At 61.8% G+C, this 27763-nt stretch overlaps 4 protein-coding genes across 9 annotated transcripts in view; all 4 read right to left on the bottom strand.

Annotated features, from left to right (window-relative positions):
* The window catches only part of RAB11FIP3 (RAB11 family interacting protein 3), a 72898-nt gene extending 60727 nt beyond the window's left edge, over window positions 1-12171 (bottom strand). Inside the window, exon 1 of one of the 3 annotated variants that reach the window (XM_035549117.2) lies at window positions 11857-12171. In XM_035549117.2, the coding sequence (XP_035405010.1) occupies window positions 11857-12156 (300 nt within the window). In that variant the 5' untranslated portion in view covers window positions 12157-12171. The remainder of the gene's footprint in view (window positions 1-11856) is intronic. The other 2 variants (XM_035549118.2, XM_035549119.2) reach the window with 2 other exon arrangements.
* Window positions 12172-12850: 679 nt separating this feature from the next.
* On the bottom strand, window positions 12851-18765 carry DECR2 (2,4-dienoyl-CoA reductase 2). 2 transcript variants are annotated; one of them, XM_035549136.2, is made up of 9 exons: window positions 18609-18765; window positions 18454-18522; window positions 17915-17966; window positions 16141-16276; window positions 15640-15764; window positions 15067-15160; window positions 14663-14767; window positions 14269-14486; window positions 12851-13394 (listed from the first exon to the last, which is right to left on the bottom strand). In XM_035549136.2, the coding sequence occupies exons 1-8, from the start codon at window positions 18707-18709 to the stop codon at window positions 14269-14271; spliced, it is 900 nt and encodes a 299-aa protein (XP_035405029.1). In that variant the 5' UTR covers window positions 18710-18765; the 3' UTR covers window positions 12851-13394. The 2 variants fall into 2 exon arrangements, with proteins under 2 accessions (XP_035405029.1, XP_035405027.1); XM_035549134.2 differs by having other exon boundaries at window positions 14298-14486.
* Window positions 18766-19471: 706 nt separating this feature from the next.
* On the bottom strand, window positions 19472-21090 carry LOC118249335 (nucleoside diphosphate kinase, mitochondrial-like). The gene is made up of 5 exons (XM_035549143.1): window positions 20979-21090; window positions 20111-20241; window positions 19908-20009; window positions 19723-19835; window positions 19472-19651 (listed from the first exon to the last, which is right to left on the bottom strand). The coding sequence occupies exons 1-5, from the start codon at window positions 21070-21072 to the stop codon at window positions 19531-19533; spliced, it is 561 nt and encodes a 186-aa protein (XP_035405036.1). The 5' UTR covers window positions 21073-21090; the 3' UTR covers window positions 19472-19530.
* A 2230-nt stretch (window positions 21091-23320) lies between these two features.
* XPO6 (exportin 6) overlaps window positions 23321-27763 on the bottom strand; it is a 55090-nt gene continuing 50647 nt past the window's right edge. For all 3 annotated transcript variants that reach the window (XM_035549115.2, XM_035549114.2, XM_050713836.1), the window contains exons 22-24: window positions 26371-26469; window positions 24978-25208; window positions 23321-24042 (exon numbers count right to left, since the gene is read on the bottom strand). In XM_035549115.2, the coding sequence (XP_035405008.1) occupies window positions 23941-24042; window positions 24978-25208; window positions 26371-26469 (432 nt within the window). In that variant the 3' untranslated portion in view covers window positions 23321-23940. The remainder of the gene's footprint in view (window positions 24043-24977; window positions 25209-26370; window positions 26470-27763) is intronic.

Below are 27763 nucleotides of genomic sequence, written 5' to 3'. Positions count from 1 at the left end.
ATCAGCTGAAATGAATTGATCCCTCTTAATACGGCATTTGTCCGGGCTAAGACCGCATCTATCCCCCTGTGCTGGGTGCTGAGAGCACGTTAACGTGCCAACAATGTGAGCGGAACTTAACGTTGCTTCGCGCGATGCATTTCCCAGGATGCTGCCGTGATCCGAACCACGGTCGCACAGATCCCAGAGCAGAAACTCCCTTTCCAGAGCCCACTTCTGCAGTTTCATCGGCATAAACAAGCTGCCTGAGGGGAAGGCTGATGGCTCGGGATTACACTTGTTCCAGCAACGTGTATAGGAACCGACTCCATCATTTGTTAAAGAATCTGGCACTACAGAAAGCAGGCAGAACCCCAGAGCAGGCTTCTATTCTGCTGCAATTACACCTAATTAACTAACCTCTGAAACACCCTCAAGGGGCAGCTCTCATTACAGGGAGAGGCAATGGTCAATTGTGAGGAAGAAACACAAGGGCTGCATTATTTATTCTGCGAGCAGTGGCACCTATCCAGGGCTGCTGCGAGCACGCTGCTCCCCAGGCCTTCTCAGAAGCTCCAGGAGCAGAGCAGCGGGCAGATGTTGTCTGGCCAGGTCCCTGTTTAAAGCTCTAGCACCAGCAGCGCTCGGTGAAGGTGCTTTCTGCAGCATTTACCCCACTAATCTTGCGCACACCGCAGTGCGGCCATCCTCTGTCGTCACTTCAGTCCTAGAGGCTCTGTTATCAATCTCATGCTGGAAACCCAAAATCAAGACATTCTTCTGGAAAGAAGGCAAAGGTTCAGCATGTCTTATTCTTGTCTCTTCCTGCTAGAGAAGAAATAACCAAACCTGCTATTTAAGGCAGAAGGGGGATAAAGCCTCCTGTGGTCTTCATCAGCCTGCAGATGCCCGAAGAACTGGAACAGGAGAGGATCCCCCACGAGCCACGCGTGAGAAGCCCCAGCAGTGCGACTGCCTCCTTGAAACACACCGGGAGAGTTCACCAACGGGACGACTTCCCCTCCTGTCCTGCCTGCCCAGGAAGACGGTGTCCTCAATTTAAACCTACAGGTTCTCCTTCCTCTTGTTTCACCCAAAATAAAAGTTGCTTGGCTTGCCTTCGATTTTGGATGCACAAAACCTACCTTCTGCAGAAATACCAGAGCTGTGAACACACAACGAACAGGAGCATGTGCTCGAGATGGCAAAGGGTCAATCTGTAGAGAACTCCCTCTCCAATAAATTATTATTTTCCCTTTTGGGGAGAGGAAGCAAGAAGTTTCTAAGTCAACTGGGAGCCAAGAAGGAACCCTGAGTTGATGCTGATGAGCAGCTCCTGCCTTTCGCTCCCAGAGCATTCCCCTGCACTGCATCGGGAGCGTGAAGAGGGAAATGCTTCTCCTTCAACGCTCAAAATTCAACAGGCAGAAGGCAGAGAAGCCGAAGAACATGCTCCGAAGAGCTTGAAGAACATGCTCCGAAGAGCTCGCAGCCAAGCAAGCCCAAGGACCCAGGCCCTTCCTACCCACCCGCACGGGAGGGAAGAAGCCAGCACATGCAGGCAGAGCTCAGCCTACACACCGGTAGAAGTTCCCCTGGGCCGTACCACCCAGCAGGCGTGAGCACAGCACCCTTGGGACTAACCCTAGCAGCTCCAACGCTTACCTGCAAGGCCTCCCTCGATGCCTCTGTACTCACCACAGCTCCAGGAGCCAAGCTTTGCTGTGTTTTCAAACGCGTTCTCCCGGCTCAGGTAGGACTAAGTTGTCCATCAATTGCTGCTACTGAAGCATAAAAGCATTTAGAGGAACCGCTTCAAGGGCGGTTTGAAAACAACAGCGGGAACATAAGTTACACCAAGATGGTTTTATCCACATTTAATCACAGTTGTCTGGAGTGTTGCAGATTTCCTGTCACTGCACTCAAAGGATTCAACAGCACCACTACTACAAACGTAATGAAAAGTTCTTCTTCCTCCGCCCTCTAGGACATGGGAGGCTTTGTCTGCAGCCTTTGTTCTCCTAATGACACAGGAAGCCTGTTCTCACCCTTCCCAACGCACAGCTCAGAGGCAGGGGACTGGATCCAGAAGGGAAAAAACAAAAAACAACAGAAGAAGAGGTTTTGTGCTTGGTCACCAACCACACAAGACGTACACGTTAACATCGGCTGGGGCCAGCCCCGGAGAAGAGCTGAGCGCAGCCGGAGCTGCCGCGGTGCTGGCAGGACAGCCACAGCCCAGCGGCAGGTTTCGGAGCCGGATAAAGCACGCCAGGCCACGTGCCGAGGACAAGGCATTTAAGAGACCGCTTTGTAGCGCCTGGCGTAGCTTGGCGTGAAGTCCCCTGGGACAAGACCAGGGCTCCCTTCTGGGGCTGCTGCCGCAGAGCTGGCTGCGCGGGCTGAGGCATCCTGAGCTGCGGCTCCTTCCCATCCCTCCTCAGGGAGGGGAAGCAGCACCAAAAACCCCGCGGCGTATCCCAGAACAAGCCCCCCCGCTAGCGCGGGACTCGCTTTTACCAATCCACCCTCTCCAAAATCCGAGTTACGTGCTGCGCCCCCTAAAACAGGCAGGGTCATCGGAAACAGGAGGGAGCTCTTCCCACCGACGCACAAAACCAAACCACAAGAGCGGGGCCGAGAAGCCCTCCTGCAGCGAGCTGGGCCTGAACCGGGGGCGCACGCGGGACCAGGACCACCACGTGGAGCCCCCCAGCCCTGGGGGTCCCGCAGCTCAAACCGTGGACCCTGGAGCTCTGCGGGCACAAGCAGGCGGCGGAGGCGAAGCCGTCCGGGCTGCAACCTCCTGCCCGGCCAGGCTGCGCCTGCCACGCTGTCAAAACCGAGTTTATCTTAATACAAACAAGCGTGATTCAGAGACCGGCAGAGCACAAAGGCTCGTTTCTTTTTCAGAACCGCAACAAATTACACCCCCCCCCCCCACCCTCCACTTCTGGCAGCCCTTCACCCAGCCTACGGAAAGCGCTGTCTGCGCGGAGGCAGAGCCGACAGGCGGGGCGCGGAGAGCCCGGAGGGGCTTCCAGGCTGCGGGAAGGTGCTCGGGAGGGAGCAGGAGGCAGGACCAACGCGGGGAGGCCCAGGACTTCAGGGCGGGATCGCAAGCCCCGGCCCCACGACCCTCGCAGCAACAAGAGCAGTAAGGCACCACGACCTTAACGCATCTCCAGTTTGCCACCTCTCTGCCCCCGCGACGCCACCAGACGAACGCTCCACGGAGCTGGAGGGGGCGCAGAGCAGAACTGGAGATGCTCCTGCCGCCCACCAGCCTCAGCATCCTCCCCAGGCCCTTTTGGGGCCGGCAGCCCCCCACAAGCCCTGCCGCTCCTCTCGGCACCCTCCTTCTACGCTCCCACCAGTGCAGGCGTACCAGGAGCCCAGGTACCAGGAGGGGATCAGCTGGATGCCGCGTCCGTAGGAAAAACATCCCACAAGGATTTCCAAGCTGTTGTTTTTTTCCAGCTGTATTTGCCCCCCAGCGAGCGGGGCACAGAACTGGTACTTCCCCCTGGAAAAACAGGGAACGTGGCCGCGCAAAGGGGAGGCAACAGATGCCTCCTAAGCCCTCTGCAGCCACAGGCACTAGTGAAAGCCACAGGGTCCTGATTCTTATTTTTAAAGAGACATCAGCTTTAAAGCAGAAGCAGAACTGAACGTTATTTGCCCACGAGGAGTTTCACTGCCAGCAAGCAGCAAATACACTGCTGTAAGTACTCCTTCCCCAAGCAGAAGGGCCCCTCAAGCAGCCCCCGGCCCCACAGCACCACGGAGCACGCATGTGGCTCCCAGGCTGCTGCGGTAACACTCACCGTCCGTTTCCTGCCCCTGAAAGCTTCTGTTCTCTAAAAACTGTTGGTTTGGGCTCCTTTCACCTCTCGCACATTCTGCTGAGCTTCCTATCGGGCTCCGGCAAACCGTGCCGGGTCGCACGGCGCCGCGTCCTCCCGTTTGGTTCGACTGCTTCCCGGCAGCCTGCAGGCTGAAAGCCCCTTCCCAGAAGCAGCAGGACTCAAGCTCAGCTTAACGCTACCGCTCTCGCATCAAAGGGCGCCGTGGCAGATGGAACAGCAGCTCCTTCCTCTGAAGGAACACAACGCGTTGTTGAAAATACTGCTCATAATCAGACAACTGCCAGGCTGCTCGAAACGTGACCTCTCAGAGGGGTGCCCGTCCTGCAGCAGCACCGCGGCAGCGCAGCGCTCACCGTGCTGCTCTCACACCCAGGGGGCACCCCGAGCGCTGGCGCTGCGCCGGAGCCAGGACCCAACGCTGCTGTCACCAGAATCGGTGCCATTTAAGCGAGCGCTCAAATTTGTGTTGAAAACCACAAGCGCCCGGCCGCTCGCTCCAGCTTTAGTCACCTCGGAGCCTGAAGTCGGCAGCACCCAAGCAAAGCCTCAGCCCCGCAGCGGACCCCGCAGCTTGCAGGAGGGGCCGCGCGGCCGCTCGCCGAGAGCGGTGCCACCGGGTACCTCACCTCCTCTGAGAGAAACCCCAAAACCACCGGGCAGCCTGCTGCGGAAGCACCTGCCGCCACGAGCTCACCGCAGTGATTTTCTTTCGGTTCTGCTCCAGCTCGCTCTCAGCCTGCTTTCCTTTCCTTTCCTCTCCTCTCCTCCCCTCCCTGCAGGGCGAGCGCTGCGCGCTGCAGCCTGGCCACAGCAGCAGCTAGGGGGGAAGCGGCCTCCAAAGCTGCCCTCGCTCACGTTTCCTCCTCCCCCGTAATCCACGGGGCCATTCATTACTTCCTCCCTGCCCCACACCAACTGCAACGTTCTGCAAAGGGGGCAATGCCGTGGCGAGCCGAAGCTCAGGAGGAGGGGACAACTTCAGGTCTGAGCAGAGCAGAACGCCCAGGCCCCGCTGCCCCGCTAACCCCTGGGGCTGTAACTCGGGCTCAGACGTTTTGGGTTCCCGCAACAAGTCTCACGTCAGGCGCCGCGGCAGCGCAGGCATCACCCGAGACTCCCCGGCTCACACGGAGAACAAGCTCCCTGTCAGCCCAGAGGGGTTCCTCCCCGCCACCAAGCAGGAGCGCACCCACACTAAGAAACCACCTTTTACGCCACGTGCCATCCACGATAGCTCTGCCCCACTGCTAGAGCCCCGTCTCCTTCCTCTGGAGACCCGAAAAGAGCTCAAGCAGCGGCCTTCAGCAGCGCCCCACGCGTGTCCTGCCGTGCCCCGTGGGCCATGGGGGCCGTGCTGCCACCAACAGCAGCACTGCGCGGCTCCGCTGCGGGCGTACACGTCCCGGGGCGCATCGATGTGAAGGGGGAACGAGGGACGTGGAGCTCTCAGAACGGCAAACGAGGACTGAAAGGAGCTTCGGGGGCCCGCTGGACAGGGGGGGACTTGAGCACCCGGCAGGGAACCGCTGCCTCGCAGGCTGCTAGCAAGCAGCCGTACCGCAGATGTGGGGAAAAAACAGCGCCAGGAGCACCCCGCACACCTCGTGCCACGCCGAGGCGGGGGTGCAGTCGCAGAAGGAAACGCTTTCGGCACGTGGGAGCTGTTGGAAGTACAAACCACACGATTCCCCCAAGGACAAACTCACTGTCTGTGTCAGCAGCCACACCGAACGCCACGGGCACAGCGGCGAGGTATCAGATCACAGCCTAACCCGACCGAGCCGTGCCGCCAGCCCACCGCCCCGGACGGGATGAGCCGGGCACCGTGCCCAGCCTGCAGCCACCCCGACCCGCTGGCCGCTCCCGGACCCACGTGCCACTCCCCAAGCAACCTGCAGGAAGGGACGAGGAAGGCACGGCTCCTCGCAGGGCAGCGGGGGCACCCTACCTGCAGCCCGGAGCTGGAAACCGGACGGTCTTCGGGGAGAAGCCGCCGAGCACGGGTGAGCTGCAGGCTGCAGCTAAAAGCAAGGCGTTGTTTTGCAAAACCGAAAGCTGTTTGGGGGCGGGGGGGGTTGGGGGAGATGCTGCTGGGCTCCAAGCAAATCTCATCTCACGACGAGCGGCAAGCAAGGGTCAAAACAGGAGTAAAACGGAGAGAAATTACGTAGGCAATTGTTGTAATGACTATCAATTACTGGCCATATTGAGTTACACAATGATATAAGCAACTCTGAAGCGCCGGGGAAGTGTTTATAGTTGGAAGCAGCAGCGGGTCCCAATGACTCAGAGAGCACAAAGACTGCGTCCTGGTGCAGCCTCAGCCCAGCCGGGCGATTGTGATGACCCCAATTCAACGTTGTTAGTTATAGCCCAAGAAACACGCCGCTCCCCCGAAGGGAGGAAGCCTTTCACCATTCAGCCTCTAGCAGCCGTTCAGCCCCCCCGCAGCAAACGCCGAGCAAAACTTTGGGAGAGCCTTTTCCTTTTTTCCTCATGATGCACTAAAAAAAAAAAAAAAAAGCCTCCCAGAGACAGCAGGGGCGCGCGTTCAGCCAAACACAGGGCATCGCCCCCCCGGAGCACCCCACGAACGGCCGCAGGTTGCACAGATCAGCCTGATCCTTCCCTCTCGTGTGAGAGCAGCCCTCCGCCTCCCAAACCGCCCCCGGCACCAGCCGTGCCCCCGGGGGGAGCGCGGAGGAGCTGAGGAGAGGCTCCAGCCCCTCCTGACGGGCCACGAGGTTTCCCTCTGCGAGCTGAAGCCACGGGGGGTTCCAGGGTCTCTGCCTCACCTGCACCGCCCAAAGCCCCTCAGCCCCCAGCCCGGCTCCCCCCTCTCTCCCCCACATTTTGGGTTTGCATCCCACGGCCCCCCCAGGCCCCAGGGCTCCCCTCTTGGGCAGCGCAGGGGAAGCGCCTCTTTTTTTTGGAGAGGTGACCCCAGAGGGCAGGGGAACGCATCCGATGGCCTTCATCAGGAGCGGTAATCGAAAGGAGGAATTAACAGCCTGCGCAGCAGTAGCTGTATTCTCAGCCTGAAGGTGTAAGGAGGAATGAAAAAGGTTTCTCAAGCAAGCTGGGAGCCGGGCTAAAGTCACCGCCGCGCCCTCCTGCGCCCCGCGCAGACACACTGCGCCTTTGAGCATTCACGGTGCCGCCAGCCCGGGTAAGCCATCAATCCGATTACGGCTGCAAAGGCGAGCATGAAACAGATATCTTCAAAGAGATCTGCCTGCGGTACGACACACTGCTAACCGTTCTCAGCCGCTCGGGAAAAGGACCCTTGCAAGGAGCTGCAAGCCAAAACTTACCTCCGTCCTCTCTCCCGAAGCCGTCCCTCTCCCGAAGTCCTCGGGACGCGTACAAACCAGAGCTTCTCTGCCAACTCCGCTCTCAGCTGACTGGGAACCACCTCGCCCCAGCCACACTGCAAGAAATATTTTGGCTTGGAAGCCTCTCCCTCTCGGACAGGGAAGGAAAAACCTCACGGCCTCAGGTCCCGCAGGGCGCTGCCGGGCTGTCAGCGATGCTACCGCTGCCTCTGAGCGGGGACGGGGCAGGGACGGCCAAACCGGCCCAGCACCCGAGGTGAGCAGAGCTTACGCCCGAACCAGCGAGTGGGAGCTTGGCCACGAATTTCCACGGTGAAGGGCTGGGCCCTCGGTCAAGGCAAGCAGAGTGTTTCAGACCCGCTCCCTCCCCGAGCACGCGTCCGTGAGCGTGACCGCCTGCCCGCCCGGGGGAAGCTCACGCCGGTCCCGCACCCGCAGCAGCTCCCGCTCCGCAAAGTCGAGCGGCACTTACAGCCTCCGAAAGGTGCGGCGGCACAGCTGGACGCAATTTAAGCTTCACTCGCACTTACGTGGTCTGCAAACCCACGCTAGGTGCTCACGGAAGCCTCTCCAGAGGCAAAGCCAGTATTTCCTCTGCTCAAAGGGCGTAAGAAACTTCAGAGACCGGGGGGGCGGGGGGAAATAAACGTAGGTTTCCTCACGACAGGGCTCCAAAACAGCAATTTCACAGGCAAGTGGGAGAAGACGGAGGGGGGTGGGGAGGATGTTCGAGACCAGAGGCACCGACAGCACCTCCAGGACAGGACCACGCTGAAGCAGCTGACCCAGGGGCTGCGCGCCGTGCCCGAGGGATCCATCGGAGGGGAGCAGGAGAAGCGAGCCTGGATTCACCGCGCTGGAGCCCGCGGCTTGAGAGAAAACAGAACTGGGCTTCCCTGAGGGCTGCAGGGTTGCGGGGGGCTTTTACCCGAGTTCCTCCACACCCGGGCCCCCCAGGGCCGCCTGCTGCCCCAGGTGGGAGGTCGGAAGAGCTCAGCAAACCTGGCAAAAAGCTCCAGAAACCAGCACACAGGGAAAGTTAGAAGCTAAAGTTAAAAGCTAAACACGGAGAGCTTGGCTTAGGGATTAGCTGGCGTGGGGGCAGAGGAAGGCTGGTAGTCAAGGACAGGCGTTTGAAGGATGTAAATATTAAGGAAAGTCAAAGAGCACGTTGAAACGGAGCCTGAGCTGATCATCAAGAAAAAGAGGCCAAAGATCTGCCAGAGCACAGAAGGCGAAGACGCCACAGTGCTGGGAGCGATGCAAAAATCAGCTAGGCAAACCGTCGGGACTCCTCGTAATTGAGCAGAAGCAGGGGGATCATGTGGTGCACGAGGCTTTCCCACCTCCAATCCTCTTCCAGATCAAAACCAAGAAGAAAAAAAAAAAATAATCAGGATGCCAGCAGGACAGCGTCTCCCCGTGCGTTACAAACGCTCGTTCCCCCTCGTCCCCTAAGGGACCCTGCACTAACAAAGCCAGTGGGAAGCGACGCGGGCACTGCAAGCAGACGGACACAGCAAAGTGTGAGAGGGGCGAGAGGAGCGATGAATTTGTCGGCTCAGGCGGTTGCGCAGCAGCCTCACGTCCCGCACACCACAGGTGGAATCCGCAGCCCCCTGCTCTTTAACCCTAATGCCGAGCGTGCCCACACGCACACCCTGATGCCCGGTACGTCCCAACGCCTGGCTGCGGGACCCGTCCCCTCCCCTGCCCCGGGTCCCAGCCAGCAGAAATCCCTCCTGCCGCTGGGGAGAACAAAGCGGCTCCGAGCGAGCGCCGCAGCCCCGGCGGTAACGGGGAGGGGAAGGAGACAAAAGCACGGCGCTGCTGGCGAGCGGGCTGGGGGCTCTGCACGGCCAGCCCAGCCGGCCTCGAGACCTTTCCCCTTCTGCACCTCCCTCGCAAGCCCACGGGGCTGCACAGCCGCTCCCGAGCGCAGATACCCAAGGGCCCATCCTCAGTGCTGGGACCGCAGCACCCTCTCCACGCACCCCGAGGAGCTGCCCCAAGCCCCTCGGACCCAGAGGAGCACAGTCTGCAGCTTCCCCTGCCTTCACCTCGGCGAGCCCACGCCAGCAAAACGCTGCCGGTCCCACGGCCACGGAGCAAAGACAGCCTTCGACAACAGCCAACAAGCAACTAACCAACCAACCCCCCTCCCCGCACGCTTTTTCTATGCAGATGTCACCGCGCAGAGATAAAATAATCACAGAAATTCACAACCGTGTCATCTTTTAAAGGAAAGAGACCGACGGCCGTTTATTCCGTGGCATTTAGCTATTAATTGTTTCAGCCAAGTGATCAGCCAGCACTGAGCTCAGCAGCCCATCAATGCCGCCGGTGTTTTACTGAGCTCCCCAGCTCCTGGTACCGTGCACATGTGCCTCCTTAACCCTCCAGCCCTGCGCGAATCCCGGATGATTCAGCCGGCTGCGATGACTTGCCGCGCTTAAATTTAGCGGTTTGTTCCAACGCCACCCCGTGCAGACCTTCCACGCGTCCCCCCCGCGCGGGCGGGCAGCAGGAGGAAGCAGCGGGCGGGCAGCAGGTAGCTCCTGGGGCTGGCGAGGCGCGGGCAGGGGACGGGAATTCGCTGCTCCTCGGCTCCTGCTGGTCCCCTCCGAAACCCTCCTGAGCCGCCAGCCCCCCGGGAGCTCCCGCGAGCTTCCCAGTTCCAGCTATAAATACAGCCCCCGTTTGTACCTTGACTTCCTTTTAGTTTCCGTAGGCGTTTAGTCATCTTAACAGCATTTCGCCCACCCGTGGATGTTCCCGTCCTTTTGCTTCCACCTGAGCTGGATCTTCATGTCTCAGAGGACCCCTTGCTGGCCTCAGCTACAACTCCTCCAAACAAAACGGGTCAAGAAGCTTCCCCAGAACCCCGTCCTTCGTTACTCCACACAGCTCCTGGGAGCTCGCAGACCCCACCGACAACCCCATCCGCTCCTTCAGCGCACCTTCTTGCTTCTTTCCTGCTCCCCGGGGTGCCCGCTGCCTTGGCTCAGCAGCTGTCACAGCAGCCTCACCGGGGCCTTCGGCACTTGCTGTACCCAGACACTTGGTCTGGGCACCAAGAGCAAGCTATGCGAGTCTCCTGCTGATCGCAAACGTACCAGAAGCGCAGTGCGTTTCAGCACAGACACCGTTACTGATAACTCAGGGGGAAGGAACGAGTGACTGCAAAGGGACAGCCAGCACCAGACCCCCACTAAGCCAGGGCAGCAGCTTCCAGCAACACGGAACCTCCCCGGACACCCTGCTTGGCTTGGGACTGACCTTAACAGCTTCAGCCACTCCTCCGGGCTCCATCTCAAAGCCCTTAACAGCCGCATTTTTGCGCCTTTGAAGCGCCAGCACAGCTCCTGCATCACCAGAAGCCGAGCGGGTCCAGAGGGCGGCTCTGTGCCCCGAACAGCCGGCAAACGCCGGACCCACGTGCCACATCCCCCCGTGCCCCACGGTGGTGACAAAGGGTGGCGGTGACAAGGGTCCGTGAGCCTGCACGGGGCGCAGGCAGCTCACACCAACGGGAACCGAGCGCCTGCTTCTGCTTCCCCGGCTGCAGCAGCTCCGGGGGCCGCGGGGCCCGAGCCGCAGCGAGGCGAGATAAGACGAGATAAGGCTCCTGTCGCCCAGCTGCGATCTCCTGACGCCCCGGTGCTGTGACGCTACCTGTAATCACGCCAGGAGGCTGCGAGCACCGTGCCCCTCACAGCCCCTTAGCAGGGCCCTGCCAAAGAAGTTAAATAGCCCCCCTGCGCAGAGGCGTTGCCTTGAAGAGATGCCTCTCGTCTCTTCCTAGGAGAGGTTTTTACCAGGAGGAGGAATAAAAGCCCCTCTCCCACCAATCACTCCTTCACACATGATAATTTGCTTTGTCATGGCACTTCAGTGCCTGCACGGCAGCTGCAGCTGGAGGAGCAAAGCCCAGCTCCTGGGCGAGCACACACCGGCTTCCCGAGGATGCCTGCATACCTTAAATAAATCTATTTTACGCAATGCTTTGTGACGGCAGTGGCAGCACAGGCCAACGCACAGAACAACCGCAAATTCATTTCCATCCCCTGGCGAGCTGCGGGAGCTCTCTCCATTTTGGGTCATACCAGGCAGCCTCAAATTACACCGCGGCTGATCTGCTGCAAGGGAACGCCGGCTCACCGTGCTGCAAAGCAGCAGAAAGAAGGAAAAGAAAAAAATACAACGTACTGAGGATCGTCAGGCCTACGATAAGCGAGCAGCCCTGCGCCCAGCACGGCACCCACGCAGGATCTCGCAGGGCCTGGCACGCCGGAGGTGCCGAGGGCCGGCCCCGGGTGGTTTATTCCTGCGGGATGAGGACGGGAGGTGCCGGCTCCCTGCAGCACTGGGTGCCCAGCGGGGCCGCCGGCTTCTCCCGGTCCTCTCCGTGCCCGCCGAGGCCGGACGTCGTCCTCCAGCGGGACGCCAGCGAGGCGGGCGCTGCCTTCGCTCCCACCCGGAGCTCCTCGAGGACCGGCGGCGGCCGCCCTCCGGGGGAACCCCGCACCCCGCGGGGCCTCGAGCGAGGCGTGAAGGCAGGCCGAGGCCCGGCAGGCGGCCGCCATTTCGGGGGGGGACCCCGCGCCGCTGGGGCCAGGCCCGGCCTCGGGGAGCCCCCCCCCCCCCCGGCCTCAGGAGCACCCCGGCCTCACCTGCTCGGCCCCGTAGGCCGTGGCGAACTGGACGAACTCCTCCACCCGCACGAAGCCGTCGCCGTCGCGGTCGAGGGCGTCGAAGACGGGGCGGAGGCGCGGCTCGGCCTCGGGGCTGCCCCCCGGGCTCTGCACCGGGGCTGCCCACGGCGGCGCCCCCGCGGCCGGCTCAGGTGCCCAGGGGGCTGCTCCCGGCTCCGGTTCTAGCTCCGGCTCCGGCTCCGGTTCCGCTCCCGGTTCCGTCTCGTCCCACCGCAGCCCGGGGCGGCCCCGGTCCCCCGGCGGCGGCTGCGGCTCCATGGTCACCCCGCGGCCCCCGCCGCCGCCGCCCGGCTGCTGCCTGCCCCTGCCCGGCGGCTCCCCGCGGCGCGGCCATGCCCCGCGGCCATCGCCCCTCACATCGCGGCCGGGAGCTCCGCGCTGCCGGCGGCTCCGCCCGCTCCCGGCTTTGTGCGAGGCGGCGCCGACCCCGCCCGCCCTCCCCGGGGCGGCCCCGCTCGGTACGGCCCGGCCCGGCCCCGCCCCGGCTCCGTGCGCCGGGAGCCCGCCCCCCCGCCGCCGCCGCCGCCCGCCCGCCCGCCCGCGCCGCCGCAGCCGGGGCAGGCGGCGGAGAACCGCGGGATTTATCCGAGCGCTGCCGCCGCAGCGGGCCGGGCGGTGACGTCACCCGCCAGTGTCGCGTCCCCGCCCGCCCCGGCTCGGGGCCGGCCTTAAAGGGGCCGCGCGCACGTGGGGCCGCAGCACGACGCCTCGGCCCCAAAGCGGCCCTTTTCCGCCCCAAAACCCTCGCCCAGCTCCCCGGGACGGGCGTCGGGAGCAGGAGCGCGAGCACCGACCGGCAGCTGGAGAGAGCTGGGACAAACCTAGGGCAGGGAGAAAGGATTTGGGTTACAAACCCCCCAAACCCCAAACCCCAAACCCCTGCCGGGGAGCGGGGCGTCCCCCGGGGCCACCCGCTGCCTCCAGCCCCGGCGCACAGAGGACAAGGCAGGGCTCCGCGGGGAACTTCTTTATTGGGGGCCCGGGGGAAGGAGCGAACCGCTCGCAGCCCGGCTCTGGGACAGCCCTCGGGGGGCTCGGGGCGAGCCGAAACCCGCTGGCACCTCGGCCCCGCGGGCAAGGGGCTTCTCTCCCGGCTGCGCCACCAGGAGCGCCGAGGCCGAGCCCGTTCCCCCCGCAGCACGAGCTGGGGAGCGGAGGCGGCGGCAGCAGCAGCAGCGGGGAACCGCGCGGCACTCCCCAAGCCAGCCCCGGAGCTGCTCCCCGGCCGTGGCGCGGCGCAGCTCCGGGGCCGAGAGGGCAGGGAGAGGCCGGACATCAGGAGAGCAACTGCGGGGAGCCGCGGGCTGGGCAGCGACCATCAGAGCCCGCACCCGCGACTGCGCTCGCAACGCCCGCAGCGCCCTCGGTGCTCCCTCCCCCAGGCACCGCTGGGACCCGAGACGTCCCAGGGCCGTGGCGCTCGGTCAGGTCTCTGTCCGTCGGTCCGTCCCAGGCTGTCCGTCACTGATTTTGGTTTGCTCCCGCAGCCCAGAAATCTGTAAGAGAGCCGGGAGGTCGGTACGCACGGCGCTGCCCGAGGGCAGCAGGAGGCGGCGGGTGCGAAAGGAGAGCCCCCTCCCAAAAAGCCCCGGCCCCGGTCCCCAGCTCTGCAGGCGCACGTGGCCAAAACGAGTCCCGCGGGCGACTGAGCCCCAACGCGAGCCACGCCGCAGTAATTCGAGCAAGGAAGAAAGGGGACGCAGAGGCTGCCAGGACCCGAGCCTGCTGGCGGGGCACTGAAGCGGAGCGCTGTCCTGCTTCGTGGGACACTTGGAGGCGCCCAGACGAGCGTCCCCCAGCAGGAAGAAGAGAGACCCCGTCACCCACAGGGGCTCAGAGGAGAAAAAACCAGCGAGTTCTGCCCTCCCCCACGCTCCTCACGCTGCGCGGCATCTCGCAGCACCGGGCCTGGCACGCCACGTGGCATCTCCTGGAGTCCTGGTGCTGCTGCGGCTCCGCTCCTCCGCCCTGGCAGCGCTGCGGCCAACCCCGTGACACCCCTCCTGCGCCCACGGCAGCACGGCACAGGGCTCCTGCTGCCTCCCGGGGGGCCTCAGCAGGGATCCCAGCTGCCCACCCCACAGCTCAGCCCAGGCCCCATCCTTCTTCGCTCGCCCGAGCAGGGCCTGGGCGCAGGGGAGCGCTCGGAGCCGGTTGCTAGAGCCCAGCACCCCCGCAGCTTGCCGCAGCACACGTGGCCCGCACGGCAGCAGCCTGAGCAGGGGCAGAGCGCGGCACAACGGGACCAAGGCAGGTGAAGAAGGCAGCGCGACGCCCGCAGGTACGGCAGCCGTGCCTCTACGCCACGGGGCCACAGGGTTTGCGACAGGAGCCCTGCTCTAATCCCACAGAGGGGGAAAGGCACGTCACCTAGAGTTTAGCAGAGGATGGAGCAATACCCAGCAAGGCGGGGAAGTTGTTGGCAGAGGTCAGCCAGCTCCCGCCGTCCACCACCAGGGTAGTGCCTGTCACGTAGGAGGAGAGGGGGCTCGCCAGGTACAGCGTGCTGTGGGCGATCTCCGTCTTGTTCCCCGCGCGGTGAAGGGGGATCGCGTCGAACTGGCTTGCTTCCTCGGCAAATTTCCCACCTGAACGATGGAAGAAAGGAGTCAGCTGCAAGCACGGGACCTCTCGCCCCACCACCACTCAATCCGGCAGCCCAGCAGCAGCGCCCCAAACCCCGCGAGCTGCGTGGCACCGGTGCTCCGTGGCGGTCCCCTCGCAGGCAGATGCCAGGGCAGAGGCAGCAGCCCCGGGGCCTTACCCAGGCGCCGGAAGCCCTCGGTGCCCGTGATGGGGCCTGGCGCCAGGCTGTTCACTCGGATATTGTTGGGACCCCACTCCACGGCAAGGTGACGGGTCATGGCGTCTGCAAAGGGGCAGAGAGTACAAGAGGAATGAGACACGGAGAGCGAAGCCGTTCCAGCAACTGTCGGCGGGGGGCAAAAAGCCAAGGAGACCGGCCAAGAGCAAAGGGCCCGGGAAGAACCTGCCCAGGTGAGAGAAGAGCCTCACCCCAAACCCAAGCACGTCAGCACCGCGCAGCACCCACACCGCTTCTTGTTCGCCTCCCCCCCCGAGATTTTCCCATCCCAATATCCAGGGAGAAGCAGCTTCCTTACTGGCCCCAGCCAGCCTGCAGAGCCCCAGCGAGGAGCCTTCAGGTACCTATAGCAGCCTTAGCGGTGCCAGAATGCACCTGGAGAGCCTGCCCTCGGTAGCCCAGAGTCGCCGTGATGTTAACGATGACCCCACCGTGGTCCTGGGGAGGGAAACAAGACGTGGCGTTAGACAGGGAGCAGCACGAGGGGTCGTGCAGGAGCACGGTGGGCTCGGAGGGAGGTGACCTGCGGGCACGGCCACCTCCGAGCTGCTAACACATCCCCTGGCCTCACCGAGCAGGAGCCTTCCAGAGAGGCAGGAGGCGCAGGTGACAGCCAGGGGAAAGCAGAGGGGCGGCAGTTTACTTCTTCCCGGGCAGGTGGCAGAGCGCAGGAAGGTGCTACGCAAGTCAAAGCCCCGTGGCCGGGGACTGGCAGGACTGGGAGCACGGCTCCCGCTTCCCGCGGCGGGGCTGCGGTCCCCAAAAGGGAAGGGGATCCGAGCAGGGCAGGTGGCACAGGCTGACGGCGCAGCCCCGGGCACACAGCGCTGTGCGTACAGAGCCCGGTACGCTTCCCTGAACGTCCCACGAGCGCGGTTTGTGCAACGCTAACCTCCTGCTTACCAGAAGCCGCTTACCCGGAAATATTTCTCGAAGAGAACTTTGGAGGTGTTGAAGGTGCCCAGGGTGTCGATATCCATCACGGTCTTGAAGGCGTTGAAGGAGAGGGCGCTGGCTGGGCACAGGAAGTTTCCCGCAGCACCTGAGAACATGCCGGGGGCTCAGTCAGCACGGGGCCAGGAGCCGTCAGGCAGGTCAGGGACTTCTGGGGGGGGGGGGGGGACAGCGAGCAGCGCTGCGTGGGCGGGTTGGAGGGGATGGGGAAACAGCCCTGATCGGGGGGTAAATCGCTCGTGGCACTGGGGGCGCAGGGATGACCCGTGCAGGGCTGCGTACGGACGGGTCCTTGCTTCCTCTGGGAGCATCCCCGCCGTGCTGCTCTCAGGGTCTTGCACCGGCGCCTGCCCAGCGGCTCCCAGAGCGGAGCAGAAGGCGGACGCGGCACACGCAGCCCACGCGCAGAGCGCCCTCACAGCGCGGCCTGTGCCGGCCTCCCCCTCCCCGCGCCGGCAGCTCACCGTTAACCAGGATGTCGATGCGCTTGAACTCTCTCAGCGCCTCCTCCACTGCGGCCACGATGGTTTGAGGCTGCCTGACATCTACGGACAGAGGCAGGCATTGCTGCCCCGTGGCTGCCACCAGCTTTTTTGAGGCCTGGAAGAAGGGAGAAGCGCGATTCTTTCCGGGACTCTGCTCTTCAGCGAGGGCCAGACCCAGACCTCACAGCCGGCAAGAAGGCTGGCGGGAGCCACGGCCCTGCCGCCACGCAGCAAACACAGGCACTGCCCGCACGGACGCACGCCACAGCCCCTCCTAGAAAGGCTGCCCCTCATCAGCCAGCACGGCCTTTGTGCGTTTAGAACAAAATGAAACAACCCTGGGGCAGGGGAGAGCCCTGCCCAAGTGCGGCCAGGGAACCTGGGGGAGCCGGAGGAAGCTCCTGCACGTTTTGTCCCACGTGGGCCCCGCGGCCGCGGCTCGCTAAGCCCAGCCACCTCCCCGGCGATCGCGCGCAGCACGTCCCGAGCGAGGTCTCTGCAGGGCGAGTACAAAGGTCGGACCCCAGCGAGGTTCTGACAAAAGCAACCTTTAGATCCAAAACATCAGGAGGTGAAAGGGCGAACGCTAACCAGGGGCTTTGCCTGCGAGGCACAAGGGGCAGCTCTGCCACCCAGCAGCCGCCTGGAACCCCTCCTGCTAGGGGCACGCCTCTCCCCAGCAGCCCAGGACGTCGAGCGCGGCGGAAAACTCGGCCGGGGCCCCGCGCAACGCCCAGCAACGTTCTGCGTGCCCGCAGCCTCGTCGCGCTGTTCTCCGAGAAGTTCAGAGCCCCGGCTGCCAAGCACATACGCCACGGGTCAAGACCCTGGGAAAGCAGTCCCTGGGCGCTCCATTCCCTCAGGACTAAAAAGCTCCCGAGTTCTGCAGCTTGCTTTCTGGCACGTGAGCACGAGGGGGATGCGAGACGACAGCACTCGCCACCTCCAGGAGGCAGCTGGGTCACACCAGCTCACTCCCAAGTACTGACTTTGATCTTTGCTGTATTTCAGTGAAACACGTAGCTACTGCACAGCTCTCCCTCGGCTGCTGCCCGCCCGAGACAGCTCAGAAGCCAGTGGGGAGGAACAGGAACTGCAGCCAGCCAAATTCCAGCCCAGGGTCAGACACACGGGTGGGTGTTTGTCCCACCCAGCCACGTACGGGGTAGCTACAGCCTAACACAGATTCTCCAATCCTTGCAGCCTCCGCTTTGCCTCAATGCACAAAATAAGCGAGCTTTTGGGGCTCAGGGAGCCCCTCTCAGCCCACGTAGCTCCCGGACAGGGGGGGCTTGTCATACTCGAGGCTGAGTTTGAAGTTTGACCTCGGGCTCTGCCAGCTCCCAACAAACCTTCGCTGCAATTTGTTTCTTTCCGTCTCATTGAGACGAGGAGACGTAACCCCAGGCTCTGGAGCTCAACTATAGAAAGGAAACACTCCGTCAGAGCGCCGGAGCTGTTGCACGAGGCTTTCAGGGGTCTGTTCTGCCAGGCGCCGAGAACAGCACCTCCCAAGGCCAGCAGGGGAAGGGAACAATTCCTGTGACTAACTGAGCCCTACCGCCAGGCACGGGGGCTGCAGCCCCCCCCCAACCCGCACCATCCCACGGCTGCTGCCCGCTGGGGCGCTGGGAGCTGAGGGACGAGGACGGGGCAGCAGGGACAGGCCCCTTCCCCCCCGGGCTGCCCCCAGCTCCGCGCAGGGCAGGCAGCAGGGGGGTCTCCAGGCGTCCGCGGCTCTCCCTGGGCTCACCTCCGAGACCCGCTGCAGGCTCCTGCTCGCGATGACGGTGCGGCAGCCGTGCCTGGAACAGAAGGGAGAGGTGGCTGGGGGGGGGGCGGGGGACACACGGGGGGGGGGGGGCAGGGGACACACGGGGGGTGGAGGGGACACACTGGGGGGCGGCAGGGGACACACGGGGGGGGGGGCAGGGGACACACGGGGGGTGGAGGGGGACACACGGGGGGGCGGCAGGGGACACACGGGGTGGGGGGGACGGGGGACACGGGGCGGGGGGGGCGGGGGACACACGGGGGGGGGAGGGGACACACTGGGGGGCGGCAGGGGACACACGGGGGGGGGCAGGGGACACACGCGGGGGGGGGGGACACACGGGGGGGGCAGGGGACACACTGGGGGGGGCAGGGGACACACTGGGGGGGGCAGGGGACACACGGGGGGGAGGGGACACACGGGGGGGGCGGCAGGGGGACACGGGGGGGGAGGGGACACACGGGGGGTGGAGGGGGACACACGGGGGGGCAGGGGGCGGGTGCCCGCAGCGCCCTCACCTCATGAAGATCTCGGCGATGCGGAAGCCGATGCCGGAGCCGCCGCCGGTGACGAAGGCCACCTGGCCCCTGCGGGGGGGGAACACGGAGCGGGGGGGGGGGGGAGTCAGAGCCGTGCCCCGGGGCCGCCCCCGCCCCGCCGGGCGCTCACTCACGCCAGGATGTCGGGGCTGAAGAGGTGCCGGTACTCCCGCAGGCACTCGTCGGCCTCCACGTCCCCCGGCGGCCGGGAGGCGGCGGCGGCGCCCTGCGCCATGGCTGCCCCTCACGGACCCTCTCTGCCCCCCCACCCCGCGGCCCGCCGGGAGTTGTAGTCCCCGCCGCCGCGCGGCCCGCTGGGAGTTGTAGTTCCGCGCGGGGCTGTGGTGGAGGCGGCTCCCCGCGGGGCATGCCGGGAGCTGTAGTTCTCGCCGTGCCACCGCCCGCCTATCGCAGCCCCGGCGCATGCGCCTGCGGGCGCCGCTTGGCAACGGAGCGGGGCTGGAGCGGGGTCCCACAGCGCCGCCCAGTGCTCCCAGTGCCCCTGTCCCAGCGCTCCCAGTGACGGCCTGGCCCCTCCCAGTGCCATCCCAGTGCCCCTCAGAGCCCTCGCTCCCGCCCTCCCAGTCCCCTCCAGTCAGTCCCAGTGCCCCGCCGAGCGTCATGCTGTCCCCGGGGACCCCCCAGGGACCCCCAGTATGTCTCGCTGACACCCTGGTGTCCACCAGAGCCTCCCCGGCACTGTCCCAGTGACCGCCAAAGACGTCCCAGTGCCGTGTCATTGCACTCCAGTGACATCCCGATGCCTCCCAGTAACGTCTCAGTACCACCCGTTGCCACCAAAGACACCCAGCAATTCTTGGGAACATCTCAGCGCCTTCCAGAGCTTCCCACTAACACCCAGTGACTTCCAGTGCCACCCCAGTGCCACCCCAGTGACATTCAGCACGTCGTGGTGTCATTCTGGTGCCCCCCAGAGCTTCCCTGTGCCATCCCAGTGCCCCATAATGGCCATCGATTGACAAGCGCAGAGCCACACTGGAGGCACTGGGTTTTAATGGGCTGGGGAGAGGGGGGCTGCGTCCTGGCTGGATGTCCCTAGGGCCCGTAGGTGTAGTCCCGGTCGCTGCTCTCCCACGCCACCAGCTCGTCCCGCTGGAACCAGAAGCCGATCTCCTGCAGCGCCGTCTCCACCGAGTCGCTGGCATGCACCACGTTCCTGCACAGGGATGGGGACGGGGACGTGGCCGCGGGGGTCCCACGCCATCCCTGTCCCCACGCACCCCCTACCTGCTGACGTGCATGCTGAAGTCCCCTCGGATGGTCCCCGCCGCCGCCTGTGCCGAGTTGGTGTCCCCCACCATGGCCCGCGAGGACCGGACCACGTTGTAGCCCTCCCACACCTGCGGGACAGGGGACGCCTGAGCACCACAGCCCCGGAGAGGCCAAGGGGGGGGCGAGGGCTGGCTGCTCACCATGGCCACCAGCGGCCCCGAGGTCATGTAGGAGAGGAGCGCGGGGTAGAAGGGCTTCTGCCGCAGCTGCTGGTAATGCTTGTCCAGGAGGCCCCGGTCCGCCTGACGGCACCGTGGGGTGACGGCGGGGACAGCCGGTGGGTGCCCACGTTCATCCCCGTGGCGTGGGGTCCCCCGGGGGGCTGCAGCGTAGGGACGGGTACCTGGAGCAGCTTCATGGCCACCAGCTTGAACCCGCGCCGCTCGAAGCGCCGGATGACGTCGCCCACCAGCCGCCGCTGCACCGCGTCCGGCTTCACCAGCACCAGTGTCTGCTCCCGCAGCTCCGGGGGGGCTACGGGGGGCATGGGGACACTGGACCACGGCCACCCTGCTGCTCCTGCAAACCCAGCCCTGTCCGCGTCTCCGTCCCCAGCACCATCCCCTTTCCCATCCCTGTCACCGCGGGCTCCGCGATGTCCCCCCCACCAGCTGTGCCTGGGCCCCCGCTGGCTGGATGCGGCCGCGGGCCCAAGGGAGGCGCAGCGATGCCGTGACGAGCGCAGGGGACGTGTCCAGCAGCGCTTGATCCCAGCGTGGGATGGGCTCGCCCTGGTTTCGGCTGGTGGCAGGGCCTGGCACAGCTGTCACTGTCACCCTCAGCCCCTGCCGGAGCCACGCAGCAGGGGAAGGCGCAGGCAGGAGCAGAGCGAGGAGGGCACGAGTCCCCAGGGGCACCGAGCACCCCGGTGCAGCGAGGCAGGAGCCAGGAAAGGGGATGCGAATCCAAGCAAGAGCGTTCCAGCGCCAGCCCCGGGGCTAGGGGGGGACGCTCCGTGCCTGTCCCCCCAGGGCAGAGCAGGACAGCCCCGACCTGGCCCTGGGGACACCGAACCCCGGGGTGGCACCGGGGGAGCCACCGCCGGCCCCGGCCTCAGCTCCCAGGGGTCGGGGTCAGGAGCCCCCAGCACCAACCCGGGGGCACCGGGAGGGGACGGGCAGCGGGGCCGTGGGGGCGGGACGGGGCTGGGGACAGGGTCCCCGGGGGCAGGGTGGGGAAGGGACGGAGGGAAGGACGGGGCCGGGTCTCACCGGAGCCGTAGCGGCGGGGCGGCCCGAGGGGGCGGCCGAGGCCGGGCTGCCCCCGCAGCAGGCCCCGGGCCAGGCAGCGCCCCAGGGAGCCCATGGCCGGGGCGGGCGGCTCGGAGTTGGCCTCGGCCGCCCGGGTGGAGGCTTTAAACGCCCGGCCGGGGCCGGCTCGGCCCTCCCGGCCCTCCCCTTAAAGCAGCCGCCGCGGCCGCAGGGAGCACTCCCCTGACAGGGGCCCAGCCCGGGCTCAGCAAAGCTGCCATGGGATGGGGCAGGGCTTCCCCCCAGGCAAACAGGGCAATGGCCAGCGCTTGCCCAACAGCCCCTTTGGTGACCAGAAGCTGCTGCCACCCCCGCAAAGAGGGGTTTTTTGGGGGGAAGTCTGCTCCCCGGCACCCACCTGGTGATGGTACAGAGGAAGGAGATGCTTTGGGTAAGGTTAACGCAGATACACACAGTGATATTTACTCAGTGAGTGCCCAACACCCAGGGCCAGGTGCTCCCCTGCCACCCCACGCAGCCCAGTGCAAGGCCGAGTGCGTTGGTGTCCTCCTGCTCCTCACCCTGGGGAACGGGGGCAACGAGACATTGCACGTGGATGCCAACCCCACAGCTCGCTGCCTTTGGGACACACGGGGACAGCAGCAGCTCCTCAGCACCTAGGTGAGCCAGGGCCAGCTGTAGTGGAGCTGGGGGACAGGGGATCCACCTCTCACTGCCCCCACCCTGGGGAAGAGCCCAGGGACTTCAACCCCAGCGCACTGCTAGAGACAAGGTGGGGGGCATTTTTGTCTTTGTCTATGGACCTGGGTGGCAGTTAGACTAAGCACTTAAGGTGACCAGCAAAGGAGAATCAATTTTTAGTACAGGGGCTCGCAGGTTCCAACCTGGGCTTTGGCCCCCTTCCAGCTGCTGCCCTTGATCAGTTGCCCAGCCAGGGAAAAACACGCACTTTCACCCTCTGTCAGCAAACAGCCACGATCAACCAAAGGTTTTGCAAGAAAGAATCACCAGCCCAGAGCACCGTGCTGGGAGTAGAGTGAAGCCCCGGCTGCCCCTTCCCACCCCAGCCCCAGCTTGCAGCAGGGACCTACACGGACTGCAGGAACACCTGAACCCAGACAGCTCCAGCAGGACAGACAGAATCCACAGCCATGCCCTCCCCCCATTTCTCCACGAGAGGACTTTCAGTAGCAGTGAGAGGAGGCAGGAGACCTCTCTGGCACTGTAGCAGGACTGCAGTCCTCACGTTAACCTCACCGGGCTGCTCTTCACACCCCCTTGAGGACCTCCACAGACAGTTCACAGCCCCCAGGTACAGGGCCTGGGGGCACACGTCCCCAAGCAGGTGGGGCTCTGGTTCACCTGCATCTTTCCAGCCGCTCACTGCAGGGTACAAAGCCCACAGACAAACCAGTCCCAGTGCAGGCAGCCTGGACGCATGGCTCCAACTGTACACAGGTTATCCAAACATCATCTCCCAACAGTGAACGTGTGCATTGCAAAATGCTTTTAACAAAACTAAAGGAACTGTGGAGCGAGCGCTCCCTATGCTTCATCTCCCCCCCGAGACCTTCCAGCTGCCCACACGCAGCCATCTCACTTCCTGTCCACGTCTGTGAACATTTTGGGGAGAACGCACACTAATCTGAACGACTGCTCGCTCCAGGCTTGCCCAAGGACAGGAGCTATTCCCACCACGCGGCCCTTGCTGAACCTGCCCTTGGAGCTGCAAAGAAAATACAGCAGAGGAGTAAAACCATTTTAATGCTCTGCTCTAGCTACCTGATGAGAGAACTGCAGGAACAAATGGCTCCCAGCTGCATGATCAGAGACTTCACGAGCCCCACAAAATCCAGTCCAGTTTGAACGGGGACTGGGATTTTAGCCTTATGCTCCAGTGCCAGCGTCAGGTCACTGGCCAGGGGCTGGCATTCAGCTCAGGCGTCCTGCAACGCAACCCTGCTGGCATTAGGTTTTCTTCCTGCGGGCAGCTCTTGATCAACATGGACAACGGACTGCCGAAGGGAATAGACAGATCACCACAACAGATAACAGAAAACAGGGAACATCGGCAGTAGGTAAAACGGGAGTGGAGAAAGGTCACGCTGCTCTGCACCAGTTCAGCACTGCACCTCTCAAGAGCAGCTAGACCGCTCGCAGAACAGACTGTGCACGGAGCTTGCATGAGGCATTTCTGCGAAGCAGGCAGGATGGGCAGTGCAGGCATCTGCTGCCTGTCCTCTGGCTCCACTGCAGATCCCTGCCTGCAGCATGAAACACGCCTTGCTGCAAAACGGCTTGGTGGCAGGCCTGCGTGGAAACTAAAATAAATTAGAAGTTACTTAAAACAACAAAGTAAGCACTTTATTTCCATTAAGCATGTTGTTTTAGTATCACAATGGAATGATGAGAAAACGTTTAAAAAAAACAAAATGTCTCTAATCCCCACAAACAGCAGGGAGGTTTTCAAGGCAATTTAAAAAACAAAGGGAGTGACAGAAGTGCCAAAACAGTCCCAACATCACAAGTCTCCTCCTCCGAGAGCTGGGCAGGGGCAGGAAGGTGGAATGACACGAAGGTACGAATGTCTGAAGTAGTCTTTGGCGCTTCTGCCTCATGATTGATACGCACAAGATCTCTCAAGACAACTCCACAGATATCTCCAGACGCAACAAAGTGCTACGTTAGTCGAACAAAACCCGGGCGAGAGGACTCTCCATACAGCTGAGATGCCCTGCGGTTGGGCGTTAAGACACATCCTGCAGACAGTGCTGACTCCAGCTGGGGGCCTTTGGGCTGGGAGGGAAGAAGGAAGCGTGGTGCATGAATCCAAGAAGATGTGCCCACCTGCAAGACACCGCGTCCTGCAGTACTGACAAAACCAGGGAGGAGAGAAGGTGGTGGCAAAACGAAACATGGATCCGTTCCCTACAGTGATCAAAACACGAGTCCAGTGCAGTAACTATAGTTTCACAGTTCCAGGGGGCAAACTGTCATTGCAGAGTCTGTAGTAGCGCAGGTCATTCACCAGTCTGTGCACATTCTGGGTAAACGATGGCAGATCCTGGAAGAGATCAAACAGCACGTTGTACTGCAACAACAACAGTACCTACAAGCACTGTAAGACAGCAGAGAACAGAAAGGCACTGGGAGGGCCAAACACCCACGTGTATTTTCATACATGAGATTAACAGACTATTTCCTCCAGTGTCTGAGCCCAGGAAACCTGAGTTTCTGCAACCTACGTACAGGGAACAGAGACTGCTCCAGGGTTGCTCCAGAGAGCTGACTGCAGAGAACCAGGCTCTCTTCGTGGCACGGGCTCCTCACTGTGCACTCAGGCACAACACGAACAGTCACGACACGGCCATCTGCAGCGGCAACTGTTCTGTGCGCTCCTGCCAAGGTTCCTGTGTCCCACAACCCCCTGACAAGGGCTGGTTTTCCTGAAGAGCAATCGCCTACTGGAAGTTCAACAATCCTCTCACAGCTCCTCTCCTACCCTTAAACCTGGTCTCGAATCCCCACCATCTCCCACGGGAGAAGAAGCAAGCAGACAACCAAGCTTCAGCAGATTGAAACCATGAGCTGGCTGTGGTGCCGTGATGTTCTAAAGGGAACTCACAGCCTCCCTCAATTGCAGCTACACCACTGTCTCTTCACTTGTAACCCTCAAACATCTGGCTAGCAGCTGCGGCAAGATTTTGGCAAGGATCTGAAGGTCCCACTCTAGCAAATGTCAGTCTACTCCCCCTAGGGAACATATTCCCCAATTCCCACAGAATAAGGCAGTCCAAGAGATGAGATGGCAACTTCGCTACCCACAGTGAAAGATCCTAGGCTAGGCATTGCTGACTATGGAAGCGTTTGCAGCAAAAGTGGTACTGCCTCAAACCACTGCTCGGAGAAGCCTATGGCTGTCTACCAGCACGCTCAACAAGAAGAACACTGCCCATCCCAGGAATACTTGCACTCTTCTGCAGCACCTTCACTTCTTACCCGGTCCATTTTGAAATTCCTTCCCAGCACGTTTTTCTGGTTCGAGTCCACACCATCACAACTGGCCAGGAACTCTGGGAGAAAGGCTGAGTAGAAGCCATCAAAGTCCACTGAGGCCATATTATAGGTGGCAATGCCGATCTCCTCCTGCAACAGGTCGTGCGACTTGTGGACAAGCACCTGAAGGAGCACGTTCACAAACTGGAACAGCATGGTTGTCCGGAAGATCTTCTGCACACCAAGAGGAGGGACACAGTTAGGGAACTTCACACCAGCAACCTTCCTCCCACTACAGGCACCAGAGCAGCAGCACATCGCTTCAGAAGCACTAACTTCAGAGGTCAGACCAGGCACGCGAGCATGGCTGCACCGGGTCACTTCAACACCAGCAGCTTCTGAGCTACCGGTGAGGTCTGCAAGCTCTTGTGAGCACAGAGATCATTTTCCAGTCTGAGCTATGTTGTAGCCATTTGTGCTTCTGGCAAACTAGATGAATATCTGCTTCGAAATTAACCGTCAATTTGGCCATGCTTACCTCACATCTAGTTCAAGTTTTAAACATTGGCATTTTAGGAAACTGCATCAAATCCCATTTAAATCCCTGCCAACGTTAGCCCTGCCCAGTGCTCCTGAAAGCAGCCAGAGTTCCTAGGGAATCTGGCTAGCTGCCTGAAAGTCTGCAACAGGCAGCTGTTAACATGATGGACTGTCCTTGAGTTGTGACCACTGAGGCAAACCTGAAAGCTCTGCCTTCACAGGTTAACCAGAAGGGCTAGACCCTGGACTGCAACTCCAGTTCTTCATGACAGCCGCTAACAAGCCTAAATTAGAGGGTCTGGAGGCTGGATCCTACTTGACAGCAATGGACAACCACCTTGCGGTGACCCAACTGCAAGTGCTGAACACCCTGCTGCTGACCCAGACAAGAACGATGGGGAGACTCTGCCACTGCCTCAGCGATGACCTACTTGATCCACCAATTTTACTTCCTCAGACAAATCGCCCCATCGCTGCGTGTGTTCTTTGCTTTCTCTCAGGGTCACAAGGCTTGCTTTGACTAGCAAGCATTGGGATTCCTCCTGTGCCCAGCGCAGCAGTATCAGGGAGGTGGCAGTGCCACTCTGACCAGCAACATCCTCATCATAATCACAGCAAAAGATGCAGTAAACAAGCCCCCAGATCCTGACTGTCAGCTTGTAAATTGTTTGAAAGACAGTTTCCCACTACCACAAAGCAGCTTCCAGCCCCCTTGGACTGGAAGGCCCTAGCCTTTAACCGCACCTTGCCTAGCACAGCTTCCTTCGCTGTGATTCAATTCCCTACTGAGCAAGTCTCAGAACGGCACCTGCCCATTGCCAGGTGCCCGAGCATGCACTGGTCAACTCAGACCTACCTTGTGGTACAGCTTCTGCTTGGTGTTCAGCGTCTCCAAGTAGAAGAGATTCTGCTTGAATAGGTGAATGTCAGGTTGCAGGAAGGACTGGCCAAATGCCTATGAACAAAGTAGAATTGAAGTGACGGGACTGATACCATAACGAATATCAAACCTGCCAGGCAGAACAACGCTTTCACCCCAACATCACACAGAACCCATTTCCAGATCTCCTCTGGAAACACCATGTCAATGTTTGAGACACATGCCAATGACCAGGGCTTCTGCTGCTTATGCAAGGTGGTCGGCTGTACCCACAGGTGGGTGGGAGGGGATCTTCTGGTAGGATGTCCCAGGGAAAGAAACCCCACGGGTACCACGGTGAGCACGCACAAAGCCCTAACAGACTCACTGGTTTTGCTCTCAGTCTAAGCCTAGAGGCCAAGGTGACCGGCAGATGTGTTGAACATGTTACTGCACTAAGTTAGAAAGATGTTAGAGATGGGAGCTGGGAGGCTGACCTGGGCATTACAGAAACAGGAAGAGCCTAGGAACAAAGTCTGCTGGACCCCAATGAAGTGTCTGGTAGGCCTGCATAGACTCTGGGATAAAAATCTTAAACACCCCAAGCTCCTTTGAAACACTAGAGATGAGCAGAGGTAGGCAGGAGAATTTTAGTAGTTGCTACTCCAAGACATCCGGGACAGAAGAGTGTTCCTTCTTACTGGTGTTCATTCATCAAGTGATAAGAGGAGTGGAAATGGCCTCAAGTTGCACCAGGGGAGGTTTAGACTTGATATTAGGAGACATTTCTTTACTGAAAGAGTTGTGCAGCATTGGAACAGGCTGCCCAGGGAAGTGGTTGAGTCACCATCCCTGGAGGTCTTCAAGAAATGTGCAGATTTAGAACTTAGTACCACGGTTTAGTGGTGGACTTTAGTACGAGGTTAAAGTTGGACTGGATGATCTTAGAGGTCTTTTCCAACCTGAATGATTCTATGATATTAGCCATTTATTATTAGATGGACAAAAACGACCCTTTCAAATCCTTTCAAGACTGAGCTAGATCTGAACTTAGATCTCCTGTGGAAAGCAGCACAATAGTACCCAGTAACATCTGAAACAAAATGCTGGCTGTTCTTGCATTTACAGAACATTGAAGTGTGGCATCAAAACAACAGCAGCCAAGTAGTAAAACTAGCCCAGTACTTCCGTATCGAAATTACCATGTAAATGCCTCCCCATACGCACACACACCCCCCAAAAAAAGAAAAAAAAACAACAAGCCAAGACATTGGGGTAAGTTTGGAAGTGTCACACCACTACAGGAGGAAAAGATGCTTGGGCAGCCCTGCACGGGGACCAGCTCAGGCCTCATTCACAAAGGTGCTAAAATAAGGGAAGCCCAGAGAGA

This window comes from Cygnus atratus, chromosome 15 (assembly GCF_013377495.2).
Source record: "Cygnus atratus isolate AKBS03 ecotype Queensland, Australia chromosome 15, CAtr_DNAZoo_HiC_assembly, whole genome shotgun sequence".
Taxonomy (NCBI): Eukaryota; Metazoa; Chordata; class Aves; order Anseriformes; family Anatidae; genus Cygnus; species Cygnus atratus.
The sequence above is the reverse complement of the archived record's forward strand: the minus strand, read 5'-3'. Positions and strand labels throughout refer to the sequence as shown.

Bases quoted from the DNA above. Each gene is read 5' to 3' on its own strand.
- DECR2 (XM_035549134.2), bottom strand. From the start codon at position 18,709: ATGGCGCAGGGCGCCGCCGCCGCCTCCCGGCCGCCGGGGGACGTGGAG. The intron at 15,765-16,140 runs GTGAGCTGCCGG...GCATGTTCTCAG, and splicing joins CATCGACATCCTGGTTAACG to GTGCTGCGGGAAACTTCCTG. The intron at 13,395-14,297 runs GTATTGCTCCAT...GCTCTCTTACAG, and splicing joins CAACTTCCCCGCCTTGCTGG to ATTTCTGGGCTGCGGGAGCA.
- LOC118249335 (XM_035549143.1), bottom strand. From the start codon at position 21,072: ATGGGCTCCCTGGGGCGCTGCCTGGCCCGGGGCCTGCTGCGGGGGCAG. The intron at 19,836-19,907 runs GTGAGCAGCCAG...CCTGTCCCGCAG, and splicing joins CGGGGCCGCTGGTGGCCATG to GTGTGGGAGGGCTACAACGT. The intron at 19,652-19,722 runs GTAGGGGGTGCG...ATCCCTGTGCAG, and splicing joins TTCAGCATGCACGTCAGCAG to GAACGTGGTGCATGCCAGCG.